The sequence below is a fragment of the Lotus japonicus genome, chromosome 5 (genome assembly GCF_012489685.1).
Source record: "Lotus japonicus ecotype B-129 chromosome 5, LjGifu_v1.2".
NCBI classification, from domain to species: Eukaryota; Viridiplantae; Streptophyta; class Magnoliopsida; order Fabales; family Fabaceae; genus Lotus; species Lotus japonicus.
This window is the reverse complement of record NC_080045.1, coordinates 3,947,729-3,973,940: the sequence shown is the minus strand read 5'-3', so window position 1 is coordinate 3,973,940 and position 26,212 is coordinate 3,947,729. Positions and strand designations below refer to the sequence as shown.

The 26,212-nt window shown below is 34.6% G+C and overlaps 2 protein-coding genes across 8 annotated transcripts; both read right to left on the bottom strand.

Annotated features, from left to right (window-relative positions):
• Positions 1-676: 676 nt before the first annotated feature.
• On the bottom strand, positions 677-6,695 carry LOC130720954 (pentatricopeptide repeat-containing protein At1g12775, mitochondrial-like). 7 transcript variants are annotated; one of them, XM_057571664.1, is made up of 8 exons: positions 6,468-6,695; positions 4,121-6,289; positions 3,749-3,870; positions 3,464-3,672; positions 2,700-3,008; positions 2,447-2,623; positions 1,302-1,475; positions 677-1,215 (listed from the first exon to the last, which is right to left on the bottom strand). In XM_057571664.1, exon 2 carries the CDS (start codon positions 5,865-5,867, stop codon positions 4,236-4,238), a length of 1,632 nt encoding a protein of 543 aa, XP_057427647.1. In that variant the 5' UTR covers positions 5,868-6,289; positions 6,468-6,695; the 3' UTR covers positions 677-1,215; positions 1,302-1,475; positions 2,447-2,623; positions 2,700-3,008; positions 3,464-3,672; positions 3,749-3,870; positions 4,121-4,235. The 7 variants fall into 7 exon arrangements, 6 of the variants coding, with proteins under 6 accessions (XP_057427647.1, XP_057427648.1, XP_057427650.1 ...); XM_057571665.1 differs by having other exon boundaries at positions 4,121-5,983; XM_057571667.1 differs by having other exon boundaries at positions 4,121-5,802; positions 6,468-6,694.
• Positions 6,696-12,435: 5,740 nt separating this feature from the next.
• LOC130717486 (uncharacterized) lies at positions 12,436-14,466 on the bottom strand. Its single transcript, XM_057567724.1, has 5 exons — positions 14,388-14,466; positions 13,856-14,068; positions 13,509-13,610; positions 13,032-13,233; positions 12,436-12,880 (listed from the first exon to the last, which is right to left on the bottom strand). The coding sequence occupies exons 1-5, from the start codon at positions 14,464-14,466 to the stop codon at positions 12,436-12,438; spliced, it is 1,041 nt and encodes a 346-aa protein (XP_057423707.1).
• Between the last annotated feature and the right edge of the window lie 11,746 nt (positions 14,467-26,212).

Genomic DNA, 26,212 nt, shown 5'->3' with positions numbered 1-26,212 from the left:
CCTGGATGTGAGGGACTCTTGAGATAGCTTTTGAGGTTGGGTATACCTCAAACCCAGTGTTCCATGAGAGACCAAACACATTGAGATTGATTATGATCAGTTAGCTAGCTGATGTGTTTACTAAGTCTTTTAGAGGTCCTCGAGTTAATTATATTTGTAACAAGCTTGGTGCATATGACATATATGCTACAAGTAGAGATGAAAAGAAAAAATTGATAGAATTGAGATGTAAGAAAAAATTGAGTGTGAATATCATCACTCTTAAATATAAAATACAATTGTAAAAATTTAAGCTTCCTTAAATTAAATATCATATCAATGAAAAGATATCTAATACCCATTTTGAATAGGATAATTAAAATAATACAAATAATTATATTTATTCGCATTAGTTTGACAATGTGTTTCATAAATTGTAAAGCAATGAATGTTGATGGTAGGGATTTGGATCGCGTGATGTATTACGTAAGAGCAAAGTCTGAGTACACAAGAAATTGTAAACTATAACCGTTGACTTCTATTTTCTTTTCTTTTTTTAAATTTTTAACTGAATTTCATTAATTAAATCGGAGAAACACGTTTAGAGGCTAATACATCATGCCTAGTAAGAGGATGAAGGCGGACCTCCTCGATCCAAACCAAGTTCTGAAAAGCAAATGTCTTATCAGCCACACAAAAAAAAAAACCTCAGAACTATTGCTGCTTGTACAAACAAAAGAGGGTTCAATAAAATCAAAATAACAAGCAAGTAAACGACAATCATTCACTAAAGTGCAAACATACGAAGACCCGGGCTAAGTCTTCATCCAAGTCTCATAGAGCTGTAAATAGCCTATCTCAAAGCAAAATGATCCAAAACATGAAGTCATATCTGAAGAAAGAGCCCAACAAAACGCCTCCGCTATCAAAGGAGGCAACACCGAGAGGGGGAAAGCGCTAGTTGCAGCGAGAACCTCACCCTCATGATCACCAGCAAGGAGACCAAACCCCACATCCAAATGCTCAACAACTGACACATCAAATTAATTTTGATTTTCCCACCCGAAGGTTGCTGGTTTGCTGCCATGTAACCGTCAAAGGGGCAGCCATGGACGAAACAAAACATAAATCAGGAAGAGCATGCAGCGTGAAGATCGTTGAAGAGACGGCGACTCATCAAGCTGCAACTCCTTAAAAATGACATTGTTTCAATGCTCCTAGATGCAATATAGTAAACTGAAGAATAAAGCAACATCATCATCCGCATCTGCCATGAAATGCAGTAAGTAAGCATAAAAGAGGTGGCAGAATAAGACATGTACCGTAAGCCAAGTAGAGATCCAATCAAAAGCATCTGAACATGATTGCATGACAAAAAAGCATGATCAATAGTTTCAGCTTCACAATCACAGAGAGGACACAAACCTTCCGTATCCAAGCCTCTAAACCGCAAGCAATGCTGCACTGAAACGATCCCCAACACAATCCTACAGACCCTGCATTTTAAATCGATGGTTATCAATGCTGCATTTTGCTTTTTAAATGGCACCATGCACCTCAGAGGATCTTAAAACCAGTGGCAGCAAGATTTAAAATGGTTGATTTGTTGCAATAGATATTTATCCACGACAGCCTTTTTATCTCATTAAAAGTAAAATAGAAAGTTACAATGAAGGAAATATCTATAAATTTGAAGCTCATTCACTACATGTTTCTGGAAGACACTACTATAAATTTTCAAAAGCTATAGCCATAGTCATGCCAAATTTAAATGGTTGTGAGTTGTGACACAAGATGACATTTTGGTAGAATCATATAATTTCCTGACATCTAAGATAAAAGTGTATCATATCTTCCAATGACTTCTTTCGGGAAGAAATGTACTGATTTGGGGCTCCTATATATAAATTTTGATTCTGTGTTTTGAAATTTGGGTATACGCATAACGCAGTTCACTGAATTGGTTATATGCAGTTTGAATTACTGAACTAAATTTTAACAAAAATATATTCAGGTATAAAAATGTTTTACCAGTTTGGTTATGTTATGGTTTGATTTGGCTCGGTTCAAGATTTGGTTGTCGTTCATAAGTGGGTTTTGCACACCCCTAATAATGAAACACTGATATTAGTGGGCTATAAACAACTGAGTGGAGCAACAACGGGTGCAAAATAAGGAGAAAAAGTGAGAAGCCAAAAAAGTGAGATATGTGCATGTTTGAAAACTCGCGGTGGACAAAATTATCGTGGACAAGAGCAAAACCTAAGGGAAGTTGCTTATATCCACCATGATTTTCGAACGAGTTTCCTAACCTACACATAAACTGGTATGCATCTCCTTAAAAACCCAAATTAATGTCATTCCACAGCAAAGAATCAGACTAGGTGCTATAAACATGATTGTTATGTTGTTTACAGGGCTATGGGTCTTCCCTACGACAAAAGGGAGAAAATTGCAAAAGATCTACCTCTTGAGCATGGGGCAACATTTCCATTATAGTACCAATGAACCTTCTGCAAAGCACCTTTTGTACCCTCCCTTTCCAAGAATATTCTTATTGCTTAAGGTATCTGTTGAAACTTGCAGTTCTCATGGCAAGAACCTCTTAAGCTTCACCAGGATGTTACTTCAGGATCCTTATCACCTGGAAATAGATGTCAGGAAATCAAAACCCAACTAATTACCAAGTTCAAACGATGTAGCTATTTGGCGAGGCTCACCAGCACATCAGAGGAAAATTCCTGTGGTTTCCTTTGACGACGCCACCTTGAAAATGCAAGTGCATGCGAAGCAAGTAATAGAGAAGCTCCTCTTTGAGTAGTTGGCGCAGTTGTATTATTTACCTCCTACCATTAGATATTAAATTGTATACATATAAAATAATGTACACCACGTAGGAAAAGCAGATCCTGAACCAATGATATAACTGATCCATGACTTTACTTTCGTATTCCAAATGGGTCAATAAAGAATTTAGCCTTCAAAACTCAGCAAGAAAATCAACAACTTTCTAGCAGAGGACTGTACACCTAAAATGTTGAGTGAAAGCACCATATTCAGATCCTGACAACTAAATGAAAGCCACTTAATAAAAGAAATTAGAAAAAGAAAAACATGGAATATGGTAGCCAATATAAGCCACATCCATTATTCAACAAAAAAGCTCAACATGTGCTTTCAGTTAAAATCCATAGTCCAGACTAGAAAATAACGTTGACAACAAATAGGAATTGTAGTAGAAGGCAAGTGAAGCTTTTAAGAAATTGTCGTATAAACTTTAAGCTTCAAGTGACCAATAAATATTGAGGAGTGCTATATATGACGAAGGGATTTTAGAAGAATCACAAGAATTGCATTAGACAGACAAAAAAATGGAAAGCTAAATTGATTAAAAGTTGCAAATTTTGAAAGGAAAAAAAACAAAGGTTTACATAATTATTAACATTTTTTTTCCGTACTAAAAATTATTTCTCATAAATATTACCTGGAGTTCAGATTAGATGGAGGGAAGCGATGAGGGAAAAAAGGGGGAGGAGGAAAAAATGGAGATGACCCAGCAACTGTGCAGCCTTTGGCATTCCAGTTTCCCTTATCAAATAATTTTCTTGCCTCATCCACTTTACTTTTTAAACAATATCCATTCATTAAAATAGTGAAATAACATCAGGTTGAACCTCTTAAGACCCTTATCACCTGGAAATAGATGTAAGAAAATCAAATTCCATCTAAATACCGAGTTCAAACAAAGTAAAAATTTGACAAGGCTCACCAGCAAATCAGGGGAAGTTCTTGTGGTTTCCTTTGACACCACCTTGAAAATGCAAGCGCAGGAGCAGAAAATAACAGAGCAACTCCTCTTTGAGCTGTTGGCCCCACGGTATTATTTACCTCCTGCCATTAGATGTGAAGTTGAAATATTGCTGCTCCTTTTAACTTCTTTATTTTACCAGAATATACATACATATAAAATACAAATGATGTAGGAAAAGTGAAATAGCAACTACCAAGGTGAAACATGGGCGTGAAGTTAAATTCAAGTCTAAGAAAACTTGATAGCAAATAGCAATTGTAATAGAAGGCAAGTGAAATTTATAATAACAGCTGTATATACTTTAAGCTTCAAGTGAGCAATAAATATCACCTGAACTTCAAATTGGATGGAGGGACGTGGTGGGAGAAAACAGGGAGGACGAGAAAATGGTGAAATTATCTTCACAGAGCAACGCAAGGTCATTCTGGATTCTGCCAAATCATCTTTAGAGAGCTAATTGATTCCGAACTAATGCCACATCTGGATCACAGGCTCCATAAAGCTGGGAAACCCTCTGTGCTACCTCCTCCATTCCATTTTTGCGCAAGCCATCCATAAGTATTTTGAATGGGCACAAGTCACGATTATTTTTATATAATGCAATTGCCTTGTCACATTGCTTCCGTTTGCAGAAAGCATTTATCAACAACTTGAAGGTCTCACTATCTCGAACTATATTCCTCAAACACATATTTTGATAAATACTCATAGCTTCATCTACTCTTCCATTCTTGCAATAACCACTAATCAAGATGTTGTAACTCTGAACATTAGGTTCAGGGATGAGGGAATTAAAAATTTTGTTTGCCTTATCCAGATGCTGTTCGCATAAAGTTTCTAATATGATATTGTAAGGGGTAAGATCAGGGGGTCGATGGCCACGATAATGCATTCGAGTAAGAAAGTTCCATGCATCAGGGAGTCTCCCAAATCTGCACAAGCCATCAAACAGATATTTGTAGGTGACAGCGTTTGGAACTAAATTCTTAGTGAGCATATCTTCACATAGATTCATAGCTTCATCGACTCTTTCAATCTTGCAGTAGCCTTGAATGAGGATGTTATAACTCCAAACATCAGGCACCAAACCCGCTTCAATCATCATATCAAATAATTTTCTTGCCTTGTCCACTTTACATTTTAAACAATAGCCATCCATTAAAATAGTATAAGAAATAACATCAGGCTGAACACCTCTTTTAATCATCTCATAACAAACAGCATGGGCTTCTAAGAGCAGCCCTTGTTTGCATAATGCATCCATTATTATGTTGAAGGAACAAACATCTAGACTATTCTCATTTAGCAATAACCTGACCTCTTTCCACTGATCTGCATGACAGAAGCCATAAATTAACGAACTAAAAGTGACAACATCAGGGAAAATTCCGCGTTGAATCATTTCAGAACACAATTTCTGTGCCTTGTTTACAAGTCCATCTTTGCACAAACCATGAATGACTGTATTGTAGATTACAAGATTCGGCTTAACCAATTGTAAGGCCTCCAATTCTTGAAGTGTTTGAATGGCATTTCCTGATCCTTTACTCTTACACAGACCACTCATTAAGGTTCCATACATAACTTGATCTGAGCGGAACCCTTTTGCGACTATATTGTCATGAATTGTACATGCATCCAACACCTTACCAGTAATGCACAAGCCCTTGATTAGTGTAGTCAAAGATACAACACTTGGTTGGTAACCCAACTTAAGAATCTTAGCCAGTACAGAGAAAGCAAAACCCAGCTGACCCAGATGGCAGTAACAATTCATCAAGATGTTTAAAGTAACTGTATATGGCAGGATGCCCCTAGATTCCATTTGAGTATAAAGATAGATAGGTATGGCATAGTCTTTCATATTTACAATTGCTCCTAGGATTTTGGTGAATTCCACAACCGATGGTGGGGGATGCATATGGAGCATGCGACGAAACAAAGCCACAGCATCATCAATAGTATGAAATTTGCGGTGGCAATGAGGAGTTTGAATGAAGACGGTGCCTGGTCTGTTGAGCATATGGAAGGAAGGAAGAGGACGGCATAAGAATGCGAGGAAGTTTGGGGATTGCATGCCTTGTTACATATAACATGTGAAAAAGAAGACTCACTCATAAAACAAAGAACTACTAGTTCAGGGGGTAATTGGGAGAAAAGAATCTAAGCACCCAACTCAGTGAGAAAACTGATCTGCGTACATATGATGGAATTTAATGAATAAGAATGGTCTTCTATTGCATTCAACTTGCATCACATTTATCAATTCACTTGAAACATGTAAAAGCTGGTCCTGGACCTTTGGTTATGGCTATAGGCTGAACTGATGCATTTTGGTCTTAAAAAAAAACTAAAGCTAAACTAACTCAATCAGATTTTCATCCCCCTCAACTCATGACAGCCCCACTAAAATAGAGAAACCAAAACAAGAATGCAGAGAGCATTTTCTAGCAACCCATCACTAACACATATATTCCCACCCTGCAAATCTGCAATCATCTAATTGACAGACAGCACATCAGAGAGAGAGAGTTTGAGACAAAACCAAGCTGAGAGTTTGCATAATTTGAATGATTTGAGGAAATCAATTTAGGGAAATCAAATCAAGCTTGAGAAAGGAAATCAATTTTGCCATTTAGGGTTAGGACAAGAGAAAGAGAAAGGAAATCAGTAATACCTGTAGTCTATAGAACCGCAGAGCCAGAGAGAGGGACGGCTGGACTGATCGGTGGTGGAGCGGCGACCGGCGTGGTGGAGCGGCGGCCGGCGTGGTGGTGCGCGTTGATGAGGTCTGGTGGGAGCGATTGTGGTGTATCGTGTGAGAGAAATCAGAAAAGAGAGAAAAGGGCGTGACAGATCCGACTGTGTGAGAGAGAGAGGAGTTGGGGTCTGGGTGCAAATCTAAATTTTCAGGGGGTTCAAAAAAATAAAAAAATAGGGGGGTAAGTAGAATTTTTTTATTTAACTCTTTCTATTTTCTCTTTGATCATGAATGCATTGTAATTTGAAAATTAACATGAGGTTGAAGTGGTTTTAGTTATAATGTGACTATTTGAGTTAGCTGCAATATTAAGGACTATTGATGTTTAATTTCAAAGTATTGACAAATTGGTGTGTATCTAGGTCGGGACAAAATCTATATGATCAGATACTATGTGGACATGCATTTCAATGATTTTAGACTCTTAATTTTTATTTTCTTCATATTATTGTCAACTAATCTTTGATTGAGTTTTTAAAATTAAATGTTAAAACTATTCTAATAGAAATGTCATTGAATAATGTTGAGTTTACCATTAATCTCCACCTCAACCTTGTATAAATGTGAAGAGAAATGAGAGAAATAAGTGATATGATATGTGATGTGATAGAAAATGCAAAGATAGATAGAGAGAAAAATAAGTGAAAATGAAACGAGAGACAAAGTGAAATGTAAATATATCAGTTTAACATTTGGAAATCTACTAATAAAACATATGGAAATGAATATTTCGGATACTCCATTTTTAGTATTTCCCAAATAATAGTGATTTTTTGTCAATGGATTACGTTGTATTCTTAGAAAAAGGCCAAAGGCCCAAATATACAGGCTAAGCATACAAACCCGGTTTCACAGGACATGAATAAGGGGTGCGTGTGGTGCTTTTTTTTGTCAAGTACTGAGCTGCTGGGACATTTTATTTTTTTCAAGGGCCCGAGTTGATAAAAGGTATAATAATGCATACAATGGACATTTTCTTTTGGTGCACAATTCATTGTAAATGTCTAAATGAGTTGCCGTTAGGCTTTATAGCTTATGGTTTGGTTCAAATAAGTGGGTGTATCCATTTGGAAGACAATTGAATTATTTGTGTATAGTTGTGTTATTTAAATAACAATTCTGTTACTTTGTATGTAATGAGAGAAGACTCAAACCCACCGAGTGGGGCGGTGATGGTGGTGGTCGGTGAATTGTAGGGTTTACGACTTTGTTTGGTCATTCAGATGTCTTATAGGTTGAATTGTGGGCGATCTATCAGGGTCTCCACCTCTGTTGGGACTTGAGGTATCGATATATTGTTGTGTTATTCGATCCTTGTTCAGGATGATCGAGCACTGATGCACACCTATGTTGTTATCGTAAGCTGATGGACATCTCATTCAAGACAAACAATACATGACATGGAGATACTAAGCATAACAACTCTAAGTTAGGGATACTATTTGTCCTGGTCAAGAGTGAGCCATTTAGAGGCTTGTGGATCGAAAACTAACCACGACTAACAACAACCCCGTTCGAAAAGACCTTGACGGTAATTCATCATCAATTTTGTATGGGTTAGATATGCTTTTGATCCCCCTAAAATAGCAAATTATTTAACTTGACCCCCTCTAAAATAGAGAATTATTGATCTTGGTCCTTTAATATATTTTTCAGGCATTTTGTATTGATAACGAATATTGTCGTCGTGTATATCCGATACAAACATTTTAACTTTCCACATCATACATGCGTCAGCCACACTAATACTATTTAGAGTCAACTAATACAATTGGCGCTAATTTCTATGATTTTTTGTCGGTCGAAGCGCCACGTGGGTTCTGTCGGCCATTTAACTTCATTCCATTTAACGTGAGACCGACACTAATGCTAAGAACACGCTAAATCAACATTAGTGTTGCCTTTTGTCTAAGCCTAATCATACATGAATGATTTAGATTAAATGTTATTTAATGGATGAATTTCTTTTCAAAATGAAATGTTTTGTTTTAATATTAACCATTCATGTTAGATCTAATGTGTGATTTTGATGCACACATCTCTCACTTGCTGGGTTGTCCATCGACGATTTCGATCGGTATCAGGCCAACAACACCCGCTTGCTCGGTTGAAAAACAACAAACCACCAGGCCCTCCAGTGTCCGTTTAGTGTCAACGGGTCCCTCAGGTTTGGTTTTGTTGAGTAACGGTTTCACCGAGGATACGATCGGGTTGTTAATTAAAAAAATGCAAAAAAAAAAAGAGAGATGACGACCTCAAGCCAAGGATTTCCAGCAAAAACAAATAAAATCATAACGAAGATTAAATTTTACACTGGTTAATCAACCCAATAAAAAAAATTAAAATCTTTATACAAGATAATTTTAAAAAATAAAAGAAAATAAGAAGGAAGAAACCCTACTGCAACATTTGATCTCCTTCAATGGGTGAATGCATCTTCAACTTAAAATCTCGATGGAGATCAATGGCTCAAACAGTGATTCCAGGTAGATCTACTAGCTGTGGCACGAACTGTAGTTGAGTTCTCAGTGGCCAGAGCTCAAATTGAGGCAACAATGATGATTTTTAGCGGATCTACTAGAAGCATGAGTTCTTTGAATCTGTGGCGCCGGTGGAGCATTTAGTGAAGTGGAGAAGAGAATCAATGACTAGCTAGGTCGGGGTGGGGGTGTTGCAGTGTGCAAAGAAGAAGAGATGCAAAGTCGATCAAGTTTTTCGTTTATGCCATTCTATGTGGTGTGCGGTGTGAAGGGAAGTGAAGAGTTGAAGAGAAGCGGTGCTAGCCGCTAGGGCTACGTAACAATATTACAATGGTAAGTTTTTTTATAGGCTATTACAATCGTGAACGGAGAGAGAAGAGTAAGGTGTGTGTGTGTCGGCGCTACGGTTAGTGAACTAAGTGAGAAGAGTGTTTAAAAGACTTGGATTTGTATTTTGTTTTTATAACTATACTAGTCATTTTCACCCGTGCGTTGCACGACGATTACGTTTATTGTGTAGATATATCTGTAGAATATCAAATAACAAAGAATAGTTTCAAACATGTATGTGAATAGACCAACTTAAAAATGTTAAATAGAATTTGTTGTATGACCTACCGAAGTTAACGCATGAACACTATTATAAATCCAAGTTTTTACGGAATGCGTTGCAAAAACAAACAAATTAAAAAATCACAAAAATGCCAATAGCATGATCGCTTAATAGAACTTGTTGTCCATGTTCAGTGATAATGACTTCAGACTTGAAGTTGAATTTTGCTACCAATTCAATATTTGAGCAACATAACCTACAATGGAAAAAATATATATCAGAGTAATAATTAGTAAGCAATACAAAGATGAACTTGATATATCATTTTAAAATTAAAAACAAACTTTATAGCAACGGAATTATCCTTCAAGTTAGATGACCAATAAGTTGCTTGACATTTATTTATACTGTCAACAATTAAAACAAAGCCATATCAGATTTAGTATTTAAAAAAATATAAACCCAACGAAATTGTAGTAAAAAACAGCACATACATATCAAATATTTTCAAAGACTTCTTGAGAGACAACGTTGCGGGTAGTGTTAGAAACTACTCCTTGGTCATCTAGGATTAGTATCTTCAAACATTTTCTAGATTTAACTCTTGATAGTGCAACATATAATTGCACATGAGTAAAGACAGACCTTGAAAAATACAGTCCAACATGAGTTGAAGATTGTCCCTGACTTTTATTTATAGTCATTGCAAAACATAAAATAACAGGGAATTGTCTGCGCTGGAATTTGAATGTAATGTCAGCATTAGATGGAGTTAAGCTCATCCTTGGAATAAAGGCTGTTTCTCCCATCGTGTTTCCGTTTAGAACAGTAGCAACAATTATATATTTAGTCAAAGCGTTGACTATCATTCGAGTGCCATTACACAACCCTGCAGCTTGGTCAATGTTTCTAATGAGCATGATAGGGCATCGACTTTTAGTTTAATTTGATGGTTTGGAATTCTGGAGCATTTGTAATCATTTAAGAATTCAGATGTAAACCATTCCGCATTGACACCCGAATCTTCATCGGACTTGCATGGAGTATCACAACTCAAATACTCTGTTTCCTCACCAAGAATCATAGCTAACATAAAGTTGTTGATTTCCTCTACACTTTCTGAAGGTGCGAAAAACACTAGAAAGGGGGGGGTTTGAATAGAGTTTTTTTAAACAAAAGTTTCCCCTTTTGAAGTTTTGACAAACTTAAAGATAAGAACTAGGTGCTGAAGAATATGAAGTAGAGCACGCAAGTATTTTATCCTGGTTCACTTGAGATAAAAGCTCAAGCTAATCCAGTCCATCCGTGAAGGTGATTTCTTCTTTCTTCTGATGAAGGCAATCCACTAAAATCAATGAATGTTACAACTGCACTTGCAACCTGCAAAATGCTAACAGTACACTGATTTTCTCACTAGTATCCTCTCAAGAAGCTGATCAACCGATCCTCTCAAGACTAGCTAAACACTGAACCAAACTTGATTCAGTCCTCTCAAGATCCGACCAAACTTGGTCTCTTAAGGAACTTTACAAAGTGTTTGTAAAAGGTTTTGGGTTTACAATAAATGCTTCTGAAAAGCTAATGGTAAACTCAGATGTTCAAGAACAGTGAAGAAATATTGCTAAGAGATCCGTTAGAATGAATTCAGGAATATCAGCAAAGTTTCTTAGCTTCTTTCTTCTATCTTCAGTTCTTATATACTCCAAGGCATTAGATGTAGCTGTTGCTAGGGTTTTGCCCGTTGGAGTGACAATCTTGTAATATCAGACTGCTAGACTGAACGAGGTAGGTGGCGGGCAGGCTATGACTGTACGATGTGTACTATGACAGCGACCTGTCCTTTCACCAGCTGACTTATGATCTGGGGTGCTTCGGATGGACGTTGGTGAAGCTTCTGATCATAGTCACACGGAAGCTTGGATCCTCTGACCTTGCAACTTCTGCTTCTGGACATGTTCCTCAGAACTTCTGAACGCCAGAGCTAGAATAGCTTGGGTCTTCAGAGCCAACTTCTTGCAGGTCTTCAGAACTTGAGTCTTCTACTTCAGGACCGTTCCTTCTGGAACATCTGGTCTTTAGAACTTCTGACTCCGGTTCTTCAGTACCTCTTGAAAGCTTCTATCTTCAGAACTTCTGAAGGATTTGTCACTGTTCTGAGCGAACATGGTAAGCTTTAGAACTCTTTTTTGGTTACCCTTGGGTCTTTATCTTCTGATTGAATAAGCTTGGGTCAGAATCAGAACCTGTTTGTCACAACTAAAAAGGACAAACGTTAGAGTACCATAATTGTTCATCCTCAAAAACCTTAATTGTAATCATCAAAATATAGAGATGCAACCACTGATCAAATCTTGATCTTACACTTTCAAGTGTTGGTGCAAGGATTGCTCTTTCTTGGAAGAATGAATTTTTTTCCAAATTAAACAAAAGTTTGGATATGAAAAATTTACTATTTCAAGTAAGGGATCCTTACACGATTCAATAAGAAGATCTGGAGGAATCTCAATGAGTGATTCAGCTTCATCAATGGTTGTAATTGTTCCGTCTTCTACTTGAAGCAACCAATCAGCGAACTCTTTTATTTCTGCTGATGAAGAAGATGAGTTACCATTTTGCAATCTCATATTAACAGTCAATTTCATTACCTTGCAATGCTTCCATAGATATGAAGAATTGATAGCAGATCCCACAATCTCCGAACGGCTTCCTTTGGAAATAACTGGGAGTATTTGTCTAAAGTCGCCTCCTAGTACCACAACTTTCCCTCCGAATGGAATGTCATAACCATAAGTAGATCTAGTCTTCATAATGTCATTTAGAGATCTGTCCAAAGCTTCAAAGCAATGTTTGTTCAACATATGTGCCTCAAAGAAACAATGTGTCTTTTATAAGTACCCGTGTTCCCGAATAGTTCACTAATAGGAATGTCCTCACGAAATCCATCTTCTCCATAAGGAAAAAGTAAAGGGTACTGCAGTGGGATGAATGCAGTATGCGTCTCGTGGATTTTTGTCAAGAAACAATCTCTCAATTTAACAACAACATTCCTACCAAATTGCATATCATCAAAGTCTCCAACGATCAAAGTTGCAACCCCATCAGCCGTAGGCATATTATAGGTTCTGGGATCCTTTCCCCTTGCTTGAAAAAGTCGCACAGAAAGTTGAGAAGTATCATCAGAAGATAGATGATCACGAACCTGCCAAAAAACTCTAGCAAGCACATTGGTCTGGTCAATCAAGTTTTTTAAATCCTCAACCAATGAATTATCAAGCCCTTTTCCAACACCGTTAGAACTGCACAATGTTTAAAAAAAAAGATTAAATAATTACAAATAAAGATATATATGGCGTAATATCTAATGACAATATGTATAATATTAAACTTTTGTGTTACCTAAGAATTTTCATCCGATTTTTTGTTTCGTTCTATGTATCATATATATACAATTGAGCAAATTTTGGGGGTTGACCTACTTGCGAAATTAAGCTTCCTATTCGATGATAGTTTTGACCGCATATGACAAATTGTGGAGGCCCGCCTCCGTTATTAATAGAAGTTTGAACCTTACCACCCATAGAGGTAAATGCGAACATGCTGTTATATGCTCTGATATTTTCCTTAAAATTCTTAGCTCTATGATCTTTGTCTGTCCATAAATCCAGTAATAAAGATGGCGGGTTGTGTAGATAAGGAAGGGTAACTTTTCCTTTTAAACAACACAATGAAAATGCAGCTTGTCCGGAGGATTTTATTTTCCCAATTTTCTCATCATGCCACATTAGAGCATTACAATAGAAACAAATAGACATAGGATCACCCAAGTCAAGTATTTATGCAAATTTTTTAAAATGTGTTTTTAATAAATTATAAATACAATTATATATTAAAACCTTTTTCAAATAAATAAATGAAATAGTGAACCTGTATCTTCAACCTTTTTAAGCAAAACAATAATGTTTGGACGGATTTCTGGGATGGGCTCTTCTATTGGGTCATTGTCTTCAGATTCAGCGTTTTCTGCATCTGCATTTTATGTCATGCAACCAAAGGTTAAATATAAGAGTTATAATGGTATATAAACCAAAATAATAACCATGGCAGATATTGGGGAAAATATGGAATGCTAAAGGAAAAGATATTTAAAATAACCTGACCTATCATCATCGCAGCTTAGTGTTCCGTCACCACTTATTAAATTTACGGGGACGACATTATTGCTCATTTCAGTTACTTGACTTGTTTCAATCACTTGACTCAAATACTCAAACCTTCATGATTAGACAGATCCTCATTAATATTGCCCTCGGTCTGAATCGGCCTTGCAGATTTATTACCCCCTTTATGCTGCGAGAGAACATATTTTCTCTTTGCTCTGGCTTCTTTTGAAGTAAATGGGGTACTGTAGTTGGAATTTTGCACTGATAGGGGGGGCACTGTTATAGATGAATACCCTAATGGAGTTTTGTCAATAATGCTGGATCCTACAACAAAAAATTATAGAATTAAATGATTCACACTGGGATGTATACCAAAGATAGCGATTATAACCACTCTAAAAAACAAAACAAAAAACCATATACATTACCAATGATTAGAGAATTTTCATTGTTTGAAAGGGGCTAACGTGCTTTAGCCATGAGTTTTTTTGCACTGCTATTGATAACTTGTTGGGACTTATTTTTCAAAGAGCTCTTTGCAGGAGTTGAGAATAATTTTCTTGAAATTGTAGCAGGTGTGTGTAGAGCTTGAGTATTGATATCTAAGGTAGAACAAGTGGGTTGGATGAACTTGATGAGATACCACAATTTCTTATATTTGATAATATTGCCTTTCTCTTTGCCTTGGCCTCACCAAAACCTCCCTTCTTGCTTGGTTCCATGAAGTAGGTGAATGCAGACTGATGCTTACCACCGTGCATTATATATATTTTTTGGGATGAAATTTCTAGGTCCTTACGTAATTGATTTCAAACGTATTAGCTTTTATTTGTTTCCAAAATAAAAACTAATAAAACGTTAATTATGGAGTAAATTATGTCACACTAATTGTGGCTGTAACTTTTAAGGGTTTAAATAGGGGACAAATAATCAAAATTATAGGGAAATTAATTTGTATAATTAATTTGTGAAAGTCTCTCTGGCTGTGACACTTGTCAGCCAGAGAAAGAGGTGGGAGGAAACTCAATCTTGGAATGCCATGTGACAATTTTTTGTGAATAATGATTTTTTTAATAAGTATATAGATGAGCCGTTGGGTTTGCTTATGATTGGGATTGGATTGTTTTTTTTTAACATAGTACTTCAACTTGGCTGGACAGAACGAAACTGACCACACCAACCCTAACCAACCCACTCCCTTAAACCGACCAAACTTGCAACCTGACCCGATACAAGTGACGGGCTGGTGTGTTTTGGACAGCTAGCCCTACTTATTTGATACGTCTCCTTCGGGTGATATTCACATTTTTATGTTGTAAATCACCATTCCTATTAAGTAATCTATTCTGTGTAATTGCATTTCTGTTATGTAATAAGTTGGAACATCCCTTATGCTTTGGCTTTTTTTAAAAAGACGATTATTATAGAAGAAAAGTTCTAGGCATATGATATGATATCGATATCATTTGAAAACTAAGTGAAGTTTTGACCTTAGTATTCACTCATTACCGCATTATTATCCCATGATTAATCTTGAACCACGATTTGCCATTTGCCAGCAGCACTGGTCTTGCCTAAAAGCTGCACTACTTTACAAAAAGGCCAAAAGCTGTTGAACCAGCAAAGAAAATAAACTAATTCCTAGCTAGATGCTGCAATGTAGAGTTTTATTTTAATCCTCCATTCATCCTTTTTCTTATTTAGCATTTGTCTGAGATGATCTCATGGAGATAGCTCTTTCGGTTGAGATTTTCTCCCTATACAAAGTCGAACTTGAGACTATATATATATATATATATATATATATATATATATATATATATATATATATATATATATATATACAAAATCAAATATTTACCCACTAAAACTAGACACTTGTTAGTTAAGTTAATTCATTGGTTAAAATTGTATGTAAATTCAGCTTCGGTTACCATCATGAATTAGAATATGTCTTTAGATCCCTTTATCGTTTATAGAAGTGTTGATAGATCGCTCATCAACATACATAATTCTTACATTAACAATGAAAATCAAACACACAACCCTCTTCTGATGGAAAGTTAATATGATTAAAATTGTATATGAAGTATAAATGTGTGATATAATTATCATTAGTTAACTATATAGAGTAGTTGTGGGGCGTGTAATGTCGTGGAGCACATGAGCCTAAACGGCGTTGATTTCGGTGATTCCTTGCTTTCCTTTTTGTCGTTTCGTTGATACTCAAAGTAGATGAGGGAGCTTAGCTCGCTATGGGAAGCTGAAACTCTAATTTCAAAGCAACACATGCTTGTATGGCTGTATTCCGATCTTGCGAATAACCACGAAGCTAAGGACGAACCTAATATTCTTCTCATGAGAAGTAGACAATTATATTGCTGTTAATTAAGATTGATCAGCATCAAAGCTGAATCGATCAATGCTCAAATCTCGAGTAGTTCTATAGTAATATTAATTTGGTTTAAACAATTAACATTATAGTATGATCCATAGCTAGCTAGTTGTTCTTTCCTTTTTTTAATGATAGGTATCCTCTATTGAGACCATCTCATTCGATTCAGGTGTGATAAATGTCAAATTAATGTATTTCTAACAATGCATCTCCTAAAGATTGAACACTTATTCTTAAGGGTTCAAACAGTCACTTAAGTCATATGCTTGTTTAATTACAGTCTTAACATTTTGTTTGAGGACAAACAAAGTGCGAACTTACTTATTATGAAAGTTTATAAGAACCACTTTTACTTAGATTTTTATTGCAACACTTATTTGTGTGAATCATGAGAATTTTCCATTAGATTAACCTTCTTTTAGTTTGAATTTGTAAATATGTTGTTTGTAGTTAAAATATGTTTAATTTGTGTTATTAATTTAAGTTTTGTTGTAGGGAAGAAAACCAAAAAAAATTCAAGATCCGGTGCAAAATGATGATTTGAGAAGGGTGTCGGGCTGAGCACCAGTGAAACGGAAGATTCTGATGAGGGACGTCGGTGCTAAGCGTCCAGCAGGGGGCGCTCAACGTCTAGAGGTGGTTAGAAAAACCCCTCTTTTGAAGAAACCTCGGCGCTAAATAACCAGAAAGGAGCTTTAGGCGCCTTTCTGCTAGTATTTCCTATCCTCTATGCCTTCATCCTCTATTAGAGATTTTTGTAATTTTATGTTGAGATTTTTATATATCTGATGTGTCTTCATTTGGATCTAAAGCTTTGTCTTATGTTAAGATTTTCTTAGCTTCGTCTTGATTTTTTTGGATGGACAAACTAAATGAACCAATCCGAGATAACCGTGTACTGTTCAACTCGAACTCGAGCAACCCATCTCCTGGCAGCGGACGATGGCCGCTTGGTGGTTGGGTGGTTTTTCATTCGACAAAAGTCGATGTTTAGGACTGAACCCACCCGTTGAATAACCCTAATAAAACATAAGCATCACAAGTCAATATTCATTTACTATAACTACAGCATGTAACATCATGTCTGTTCTTGCTTGAGATGCACTATAGTTACTGCTCAATCATGCATGTTGAGTGCAACAAAGAATATTAATTGAAAAGGGAAGACGATACAACCTTGAGAAAAGGGGTGGAGATTATTTTCTTATTAAACATGTTCATAGAATATTTAATTGGATGATTGTATACTAGTCATTAAGTAACACCAAATTGATAAAGAACAAGCAACAAGAAGGGTTCATAGAAAGACAAACACATGGAATATTAATTGGGTATGGCCAAAGCATTTGACAACATCACAATTGAGCCATAGAACGACATGTTGACCGGATATTCCTTGATCACGAGCTTAATGTTGAATAAGAACTCGTATAGAAACACAACAAGAGAGAGAATGAGTTTTTTTTTTTTTCACGAGAGTCAATCTTATTCGAATCAGTTGTAATGGGATAAACTATCATGGTGTAATTTTTTTCCATTCACATAACTTAAATGTACAATTTTATGTAGAAAAATCAAACATTAATCACTTAGACTAACCGCTTGTTGGTATGTATATGAACTTAGACTAACCGCTTGTTGGTATGTATATGAGTATTTAATAAGCTAAAATATTAATATATAGTACTAGAGAAAAACATAAAGAAAAGCAAAGTTTCATTTCCCGGAGAATCTAGAGCGCATCAGGCGCTGACCGTGGCTTCGGAATCTAATAAGAAATGGATTAAGATAATGGTAATGAGTTTGGTGTCACATTATGATCAAGTAAAAACAAAGAAGAAGGAGGAATAAAGAAAAGAGGGGATTAAGCATGGGGTTGCGAGCATAATTGAGACATACAAAACGCCATAAATGCGATGCTATATGCTAGCTCTATAAATTAATAATCAATTAGTCATTCATTCATAGGAACCAGGAGAATATAAAGACCAAAAGAAGAGAACAAATTAAGAAAGAGCCTATCGCCAAGACAAGGTGACGCCCCATAAGTCACGTGAGTGAAGCCATGTTGACGCCGAAGAATATGGTGTATTGTAATGCATGCCGACTAGTAATGGTACATAAACATACAGACAATGTATAAATAGATGATATACTTTCTTTTCTTCTATATAACACATTAATTACTTTTATTTCTTTTATATTTTTTGTGTCTATTGAATATATGCACTGTTCGAATGTTTATAAATCATTTTTTGAAGTGAGTAGACGACAAGCGGTGATGAAGTGGTTGCTTAAGGTAATGGGGTCTTAGACACAAGACAAGGAATATTTGAACACGGAGAGGGAATATTGGCGAGAAGGATTACATGCTACTTAATTACATAATTAGACAAAAGCTAGCGTTGAAATTGTTTTTGTTAACGTTGGAAGAGGAGGAGAGGATGGAATCCTTTCTACAATGCCTACTTGCACTTCCTCCCACGTACGCTTGGCCGCTTGGGTCACACTACTTGCTATATGTTATCATTTTCGTTGTTGAAAGATAAAAAACGATCAATTCAATTCATAAGATATGAAAATTATCAATTTTAATTATTGAAAGTGTTGGGATGTCAAATGTGAGTAAATAAGTTTCACATTGGAAGATTAGGTGAGTGTTGAGCACTTTATAAGTGAGAGGACCCATACATCCAATGTCTTAAGGTTTTGAGTGAAAGATGTTGTGTGCTCATGTAAGCCCAATGTAATAATCCCCGGTTTATCCTCTTGCGGCCCAACAGTGGTACCAGAGCCAATGTTAGTGCTATAATCGTGAGGACTCCTCGTGTCGAAAGTCTTCCTAACAATGATGGCTAGGCGGCGTGTCCCGTTGATGTAGAGCCAATGGCGGTGCAAGTAATTGAAGGTTTCCGCTTAAGATGAACTCACACTTGAGGGGGAGATTGTTGGGATGTCAAGTGTGAGTAAAGAAGTCCCACATCGGAAGATTATGTGAGTGTTGAGCACTTTATAAGTGAGAGGACCCATACACCCAACACCTTAAGGTTTTGGGTGAAAGATGTGGTGTTCAATCCACTTGTCATGTGCTCAGGTAAGCCGTAATGATCCCCGGTTTATCCTCTTGCGGCCCAACAGAAAGAGAAAAGACAATAAATTTTTTTTTATAAAAAGAGCAAAAAGAAAAAAAAAACAGCAAAAGAAACTAACGTCTTAGGCAGGCCACTCGAAGATCAAAATAAACTAACGCCTTAAGATTTTAATTTTACTTTTTTAGGGAATGAAATGAAAGAATCCATATTTTTCGAAGATCAAAATAACTATTTATAACCAATAACTTAAGTATTATCATAGAATGAGCTGGTGATGATCATATGTTTATCGAAAATGGTTCTTAAATAAACATACCTATATGAAAGAGATAAGTGACAATGTGATATATAATATAATGTTAAATAAAGAAAGAGGTAGAGAGAGAAAATTGTGTGCACTAAAAAAAACATTGTTACCCATGACTTCAAGCCTAAAAGTCATTAGTAAATAACATATATATTCCCATGACCATGCCACTATAGGTGATCGCTTCGTCGATAACAATTACCGATAAATTTGGTTGTCTATAACTTATCGATTGTCAGAAATAGCGAAAACTTACTGATGATCAAGACTGTCGGTAATTTTGTATTTTTTATTTTGGAAATAAAATGAAAGTGTAAATTAAAATCCACAAAATAAATACAATGGAAAATGGACTAAAACAAAGCAGAAATTGTAACTAATAATAATATATAGCAACAGATACAAAAATTTAAATAAAATTAAAGATACAAAATCAACTAAGAGGCTAGTCTTGTTTACTTCCCTATTCAAAGTTCTTCACACACTCGGAGCCGTCATCCTCATTCTCAACACCACCAAGAGCAGTATCACCACCCCCATGAGCTCCAACTACGTCAAGCAAGATTGCAAGCAACTACGACAAGGTCTTGGGCAAGCTGCAAATCTTATGAGCCATTTGTTGCTTCGTGGTAAGTTGAGGTGGGTGAGTGCCTCGTACCTAATCTGCTTCCTATTCATCATCATTTACTGCCGAAGCGCCTCATTCTCCTTATGCAACCTCTCCAACAAACTAATCTACCTCATTACTCAGCTGCAAATTAAATCCCTAAGCTGACGATGGCCTCTGGTTGTCCTACCATTGTTTGTTATGTGTCTTGGTCTTCAAGTGACCAAGTGGACACGGCCGGACCAAAGGCTATATATTCCCGAGTCATTCAGTCCGGCCTTATGGAAAATGCTTCCTCACATACCTTTGGCTGAGATGTCCTCAAATTGGGCGACTTAGAAGCCGTTCAAATAATAATTCTTATAAAACCAAATCAATCCCAACCAATTAAATTTAATAAATCTGGATTCTATTTTAGCCAAAACCCGAACCAATCTAACCCGTGTACCTTTTAATATAAATCATCTAATATGAATAATCAATACACAATTCACTTTACAAGTCGTTTTAGACCTAGAACCGCCTTTAAATATTACTCCATATTACAAACTTACCAATCAGGGTCTTAATATTGCAGTACTCCCAGCCAAGCTGCATTTATGAAGAGGTATATTAAGGTCTTACCTTAGTTCAAGATTGAACAGAGTATATACCATTTATAACAAAGTACCCCATGTATATGTTAGACAGAGCACTTTAAGTTAGCTTTTTGAGATTAAACCATTCTGAGTCATATTATTAGTTGGCAGTAGTGAAGGTGATATTTTTGGGAAAGCACAGTTGTTGAGCTCATTGCTGTCTAACCCAGCACAGGAGGCAGAGTATTGGTTGAGTATCTGAGAGTAAATTGCTACATCTGCACCATGTGGGGTCTGCGACCTTCTGTCGCCACACAGACGACCCTCTCTCTGACCTACACAAATATTTATACAGTCATATATTCCTTCTCCTTAAATTCTTTCCCAGTTTCTCATCACCACCTCCACTTTATTAATTTTAGTTCTATTCATATTTTCAGTTAGCTAGGGGTTTCCTCACGTGTACAGCTCAAGCTTCATTGGCCCTTACAGACCATACGTGCTAATTAATTAAGGCTTGAAATTATATAACATTTAGAGTATGAGAGTATATTTGCTGTCTCTTTTTTAAAGAAAATATTACATGCATATATTCCATAGAAATTAGATTCTCAATTATCTAGGAAATGATTATCAGAATCCTAGAGCTGGCTTTAGTTCGAGTTTGGTAGGAAGATCGGACATGAAGAGTTTTTTTTTTGAAAGACATGAAGAGTTTTAAAAGCTTACTAAGTTTGATTAATTAGACATTTATTTAGGTGTGCACTTAGGGTATTACCGGCCAATGGTTATAGACTAATCTTTTTTCTCTACACACGGTCAACAAGGATAAAACCGAGTTAAGGCAAAATGGGGAAGCTGATAATAAGGATGGAATCAGAAACGTTCGGTTAAAGGGGCGAAAATTTAATATATTAGTCAAAATTAACATTCACTATTTGAAAAGGACAATATAAAATTTAATACATTAATCAAAAATTAACATTCACTATTTTTCTCTTGGGAGCGATCACCCCATTTTTCTCACTATGCCACCATTTCCCAAGATGAAACAGTTCCTCGATAACATTGTATTTAAATGTCACATTTGTTCCTCCCCAAAAGAAATTTATGTTGCCTCCACAAAACTATGTTAGTTTTTCTCAAATTTGAACCTCTAAGCGCCAAAATGGCACGAGCTTGTTCTAGTTTAAGCCGATGTCTCAAGTTTGAGTCTCTGAATGCAGCTACATTAAATACTTGGTAGGAAGAGTTTTTCCGCCCATAGTGACCCTACATGACTCAAATAAGACTGCCCCCGTGGAGGATACCCGTGATTCAAAAATAAGTGATAAGTTTGCGTCTCCTTACCATTTTTTCGGTTTTGTACCTAATGCACAATACTCGAACCCATATCTGCATGCTATGCTTAAGAGACTGGTCTATCTACCAATTTTGTCAGGATTTCTTGGTCATTTTGATAGGATATTATCCGTGATTTCTTCTCGGTGTGATCATGGGGTTGGAAAATATTCAACTCCTTTTCAACAAGTTTAAAGTACTCAACTATCAATTAACAATCGCAAAATTTGTTGGTAATTTTGACATGACATGTGTTTTCGGCTTCTAAATGTGCGGATGGGTTTGGAAGCAATAATGATTTTTTGGCGAATGCGACGACATTCATCTGACATGCAGTTTATGTGAAGATTTCTTACCGCCACAATTTTCAATGTGTTTTAAAATAATACTAGCGGAATTACCCGTGCCCTGCACGGGTGACTTTTGTTATTTATAATTTAAATTTCGTGTAATATTATGTTTTGTATCTTTTTAGTAAATATTTTTTAAAAATTGTTTCAATTATATGTTCTTAATAGTGATAATTGTGTATTAATCTACCATAATTTTTTACTTAAAATTTTTTACTTATTTAAATATGAAAAAAATTAAATATTTAAAATTTATAAGACATGTACTCATTATTTTGTATTTTAAATTATAAATTTTGCATCACTCAAATTTTTGTATATACATTAAATCAGTATTTTTAATTTTTTTAATACATGTACTCATTATTAATATTTGATTGATTATTTTTCATATTAATGTTTCTATTTATAGTAACAATAACAATAATAATAATAATAATATATATTTTGATTCAAAATGTTAATTTCGAAGAGAAATCAATATGTTACAGCAAAATGAAACCTCACTTCTAATAAAACTCAAATCAAATCATAGAAAAAAATCACCATATTAAATAAACCAAAATAATAGATAATGTACGAAAATTATTTAGATCCTAAGGCTTCTCTTATTTTTGAATAAAGTCTCACGTGGCTATTATTTTTAAGTTTGAACTCATTCCCCTTTTTTGTCTTTGGCTCTTCGATCATACCTTTGGTAACCACCGCCTACCAGGGACGATGGAGGAAAAATCCATTTTATCAATCCAAGCAGATAAATTGAAGGATTTCTGTCTTTCCCCTTCATGATTTAAAAAAGGGGTGAAACAATATATAATGGTGAATCAAAAATGAAAGAATGAGTAAATAATAGGATTATGAAATAAGAGTGTTCATAACCAAACTAAAAGGAATTAAAACTGCTCAAACCGATTCAAAAAACCAAAACCCGATAACTAAAAAAACCGAAAACCGCAAAAACCGATATTTTGTGAATGAATCGGTTTGTTTTCAGTTCCATTGTTAAAAATCGAACCAATCCAAACCGAAAGTATTTATTTATTTAAATTTTGACATACATAATTACCCATTTAACCATACTTATAATGTTTTATTTCATGTATACCCAAACCTTTACCGTAATGTATGTAACCGTTTCCAAGTTAGAAGACATATGTCTTCTTTTCATTCAGGGAAAGTAAAATCAATGTTCTGCTTCTTTGCCTCTTACTCAAAACAATACGTTTGTAACATTGGTTGATAATCAACTTAGATAGAGTTAATTAGATATTGTACATGAAATGCAATAGTGTTACAAATCACAGTCATCACTTAACAATCATCATATCAATGCGTATTTAATTCATTTTTTAAAATATTGATGTTAGTCTTAAGCATGATATATTCTCTCTGTGACTTTTGTAGTGCTACTTGTTTTATGATTTTATTTTCTATTTCGTTATTTATTTCAAGATTTTTAATTTCTTTGAAAAACTGAAATGCAATCCAATCCAAACTGATAAAAATTGGTTCGGATTTGAAAAAAAAAGGATTGAATGATTAAATTATAAAACTATAACGATCGGATCAGATGAATTTGTCCTTTAAAACCGAACCTCGAACACCCTATCATGAAACATGAAATAAATAATTTTACACAACAAATAAAAAGGAGTGAATAAGAGGATAATAATAAACTTATAATATTGCGATCATATAGTGGCGGTGGAGAATTATAAAATAAAAAATTGAATAAAACTCTGAAAACAATAAATCAAAATAAGATAAACACAATGTCACAAAGAACGGGTGAAAGAGAATGTTATAGATTAAAGAAATAATGTGACAAATGTCTCAAAAGAGCAAATGAATTCTAACCAATGTGCATGTATAGCAAAATTAATTATTATTGCATTAAGATAAAAAGCATTACCTTGCACATGATTGATAAATTATTTTTCTCTATAGTTGTTTTAAATGAAAGAAAAATTGAAGGTGAAAGTTCCTTAACATGAAATCGAATAACGAATTGAGAAACTGAAAAATGAAAAGTTGAAAATACTTACCATGCATTAGACGAATGGAGAAAAAAAAACAGGATCAGTTTTTTCATAAGAAATCCCAAAGATGTTCAAAGGATTCATTAATTAAATTATATCAATTTAATTTCGAAAATGTGGAATATTCCATTTTGAAAATTCAATTCTTTAATTAATCTTGTCTAATCTAATTAAAAAAATTCGTTATTTATTACAAATTATTTCATTGTTCCAATAAATTATCAATTCTTGAGCACCAACGTTTTCAAAATTTGAATTTCAAAACGATAATTAATTATACTCATTAATTTTAGGAATTAATTAGAGGCATTAATTTTAGGAAATAAAATTTAGGGGTGTAATCGGACTGGATTGGTTCAGATTTATGGTGTTTAAATGTCTGAACCAATCTAACATGTTCGGTTTGAGTTGGTTCAGATTTCATAATTTTTAATTCTAAATTCGAAGAAAAACCAACCAGATCTCAATTGGATTGGTTCGGTTCTGATTGTCGGATTTGAAATAAAAAAATATTATTTGGAAATATGCACGAAAATTAATCTAAAAACGTGAAAAATTATAAAAAAAAAATAGAAAAATCTAACATTTTCAAAGAACAGAACATTCGATAATGACATAATCCATATAATCTAAATAAAAATAACACCTCTAATACAAAAATAAATATGTAATGTAATGGGTTGAAAATGTTTGAGCTTAATGTAAAAAAATTCTCAATTCATTAGATTGGTTCGGATTGATCATTTTTTCAATCCCCAAATATGATACCTAACGGATGGTGATCGGATTCAATAAATAAATATGAACCGAACTAATGATCTAATCCAACCCATCACAATGTGTTCGGTTTGGATCGGTTTGATTGGATTCGTGGATCAGACCAAACCCGCTTGCACTCCTAATAAAATTTGTAGTAACTAAAATAGGAAGTATTTATGCAATTGGAAATTTTTTGAAAAATTCAAAATAAAAAAATAAGATGCTGAAAATTAAAAAATTCAATATTTATTGTATTTTCAAAAATTAATTTTTTCATCACACACATTTTATAATTAGTCTAGTATTAAAGGAACTTTGAATTTCATAAAAAATTAATTTATCTTTTAAAATCATTTTAACCATAATATTAAGGGAAAAAAGATAAATGAATTTTAGGACTAAAAATTAAAAGATACAATATACATTGATTTTTGTTTTTTTTTTCTTTGTGTCTTGTCTGTTGCTAGAACTCGGCTTTGTCCCTTTTAATACATATTTGGCTTTTCCAAAAAAAAAAATTAAAACAAAAAGGATTCCAATTATTTTTATGAATCGTATTTTCAAACTTATAATATTTTTTTAATATTTGATATTTCTTAAAAACGAATTTAAGGAAAAATAAAAATTGATTTTTTTTATAATCAGAATTGATTATTTTCAAAAACATTAAATCTAATATGGAATTTTTAATAATGGATGAACTGAAATAGGTTTAGAGATGTTCATGTATTGTATCATCTTTTCAAAAAATTGGAGGGGCTGAAAATAATATTATTTGGAATTTATATCCTTACTTTGATAGTTTTTATAAGTATTACCTGTGTTTTATTCTTAAAAAAAGAATTTACCTTTGAGTGTAACAAAAAATAAAATAAATTTGGTTACCGGTACGTGGCAATTTACTTTTGTTGATATATTATTTTTTTATAATCATTTTTTAAAATTATTTATGTATTGTGTATGTGGCCATAATATTATTAAATTTAGCAATTCATGAGAT